Source organism: Macrobrachium nipponense, chromosome 18, assembly GCF_015104395.2.
Source record: "Macrobrachium nipponense isolate FS-2020 chromosome 18, ASM1510439v2, whole genome shotgun sequence".
NCBI classification, from domain to species: Eukaryota; Metazoa; Arthropoda; class Malacostraca; order Decapoda; family Palaemonidae; genus Macrobrachium; species Macrobrachium nipponense.
This window is the reverse complement of record NC_087211.1, coordinates 59,183,627-59,186,693: the sequence shown is the minus strand read 5'-3', so window position 1 is coordinate 59,186,693 and position 3,067 is coordinate 59,183,627. Positions and strand designations below refer to the sequence as shown.

Here is a 3,067-nt window from a genome sequence, read left to right as displayed (position 1 = left end):
ACCATTGTTACATTAGTTTATTATGCCGACATTTCACGTCAATTCCGTGAAAATACGGCGAATACAACTGTCGTGAAATGTCTGCATAATAAACTAATGTAACAATGGTGCCTCTTCCTGTTGCCTTTATATATATATATATATATATATATATATATATATATATATATATATATATATATATAGATATATGATATGTATGTATGTATGTAGTATGTATGTATGTATGTATGTATGTATTGCCATTTAGAAATGAAAATAGACCAGAATGCAATATTAGGAAAAGAAATAGTTTTTTTTTACCAGTATTAATATGACACCGTTCACCCAAAATGTTGCATTTTCTTTTCATTGTATTCCCTAGCTTTACAGTATCTCAGCAAGTACAAAATATGCTTCAGTATAAAATCCCCAGAGAAGAGAACCTCCCGGCGGTGCCACATCATCTGGCGGTCAGCAGTGCCGCGTTGATTAGGAGGAGTGCCACTAAAAGCCCTCGAGAGACGTCCAAAGAGTGACAGCTGCTCTCGTGATGCATGGCTGCCGGAAATTCGTCTGAAAAGGGAAGAAGATACTTCAATTACTTGATGGAAGAGCGGAACAGAGATTGAATTTTTTTTTTCTTCTTCTTCTTTTCGGCCATGACCGTTTTCCAGCAGGTGGAATTGAAAAATGGAAATGAGAGACTAGAAAACCGAGATGCTTCAATTACTTGATGGAGATAGAGAATGAAGAACAACATTTTTTTCGTGATCATTTTTCTGAGAGCGGAATAAAAAAAAAAAAAAAAATCTGGAAGGTGAAGACGAAGAACTTAAGGAAATTCGCCTAAGAGGGGAGATACTTCAGTTACTTCTTGGAAGAGAATACGAGAGCAAACGGTTGGTCAATTTTCGTTGGACCACTTTCCAGAGGTTGTAACTGAAATCACGAGAATTGGTAATTGGAAAAATGGAGCCTGGCCTTGTCAGTGAGGGGCTTTTTAAGACAAGATGTTTCGGTTACTTATTGGAAAAGGAAAATGAAACGCGTTATTTTTTATGGAAGTTTCCTGAGGGTGGGGCTGGAAACCTTAAGAATATGAAATTGGAAAAGTGAACGGAGATAATGATCAGTTTACATTAAGCCAGAATTATACCAGCAGGGACATTGCCCCACACTTATAGGGAATAAGAGGCCTGTTGTTGACCTTTTGTCTCGGTCGTGTGGTCCGACATTTTTATGTTTTTGTAATGCTATTTCACCTACTTGAGAGTAACTGGAATAAAAACTTGAAGATGAAACGAACTTAATCTTTCAAGAAATGTCACAGTGAAGAAACCGTAATTTTTGATAAAAGATCAAGAAACGAACTTTACACACACAAAAAAAAAAAAAAAAAAAAAAAAATGTCGAACGTCGAACTGGCCAACCGTAACGTGGAGTTATCAGTCAAAAGCTTTTTCCCAGAGTCTTTGGCAGGGAGGGCTCACAATTACTTGATGGAAAAGGGACACGACTCATTTTTCAAGAACCGCTGCTGGAACGTAAATCAGGAAAAATGAAACGATGGGATATCGGTTAGAGGTCATCTATGCATTCTCAGATTAGAAGTATTTCAGTAAAAAAAAAATTTCTTTTTTATATGAACAGTAGATATATACTTTGTTACTTCAGTACGTTTATTAGTCGCTACATTTTAGGAAGTATCAAATATTCGTAAGAAAATGAATTTAAATAATATATAAGTACATACATAAAAAAAGCTGCAAAGAGAGTTCTTCAATGAACGGGTTCTTTATTGAGAAGAGCTGTAAAGGTGGCTATAAACTTTAAAAGTCCTTACTTTGGTGTTTGTTGATATCTACGTAGATTAAGAACCCGAAGCCCACACCATTAATAATGTCTTTAAAAAATACTTAGAGTAGCATGAGTCTTGCAATGGACAAACAAATCCATATACAAATATATATATATATATATATATATATATATATATATATATATATATGATATATATATATATATATATATATATATATATATATATATATATATATATATATATAATAAACCTATAGAGAGGTTTAGGGAATCTGTTCGATTCCACTTGTCAATCTAGGAATTGACAAGTGGAATCGAACAGTTTCCCGAAAGCTCTCCGTACTGATTTATTTTGAAATATATTTGCACTTATACATAAATGTGGATTTGTACATACAAGAGGCCCTCTCAGCAAATGTTAAGCATCTATAGAGAACATACGCTTTGCACGTTACATAAAGAAATCATGAAGTAGAAGAATAGTCGAAGTACTGTAAAATATTTGAATGTATTAATGGTATAGTACAAAGCGAATCATAGAATAGGCGCATAGTATGAAACCAGGTTACCAACAGTCTCCGTTTTGCCAGGATTCATCATAGTCTAACAGACTATATACCTCTTACAAATCTTTGCCAGACCTAGATTAAGGAAAACTCCAAAATATTTTCATATCTCTTGGCAGAGGATGGCGCAGTTTAGTTTCTGGAGAAATGTAGTATTATCTGCATACTGAGCTAGAGTAATGTGACCAGGATTTCATAGTACGCAACCTTGTAATCTTTCAATACAATTGGAGAATTTTATTTGAACATTAGGTGCATATACTGCCTTTCAAATCAAGCAACCTTCTTTTATTTAACACCTAAAATAAATAGATAAATAAATGAAGGACTGCAGTTTCTGACACGATAGAATAAGTCTTCTCGACAGTAATTTGAAAACAGGGCCAGATTTCTGATGGATTTTCGTACTGCCTTTTGTTTTGGTTACCCAAAATGTCCTCATATCTGGTGTTTTAACGTGTTCGTATTGGTGACCAACAAGAATAATTTAGTATTGTATTTCTTCTAATGAACACAGTTACCTTGTAGGGTATTCTACATGGCCGTGTACTCAGATGTTTTTTACATTTTTATAACTATGTTACAGGTGACCTGACACATAACTTGAGTGTCTATGTACAGAAATTGTATTCAGTGTTATAATGATCCTAGACTAATAATTTTGTTTCATGTTAGACATTGAGGCGTTGTGGGACTTT

General features: G+C 34.1%; 1 protein-coding gene across 1 annotated transcript in view; it reads right to left on the bottom strand.

Annotated features, from left to right (window-relative positions):
- Positions 1-218: 218 nt before the first annotated feature.
- Positions 219-3,067, bottom strand: part of LOC135196764 (hemicentin-2-like) — a 56,953-nt gene continuing 54,104 nt past the window's right edge. Inside the window, exon 9 of the mRNA XM_064223566.1 lies at positions 219-555. Within this exon, the coding sequence (XP_064079636.1) occupies positions 443-555 (113 nt within the window). The 3' untranslated portion in view covers positions 219-442. The remainder of the gene's footprint in view (positions 556-3,067) is intronic.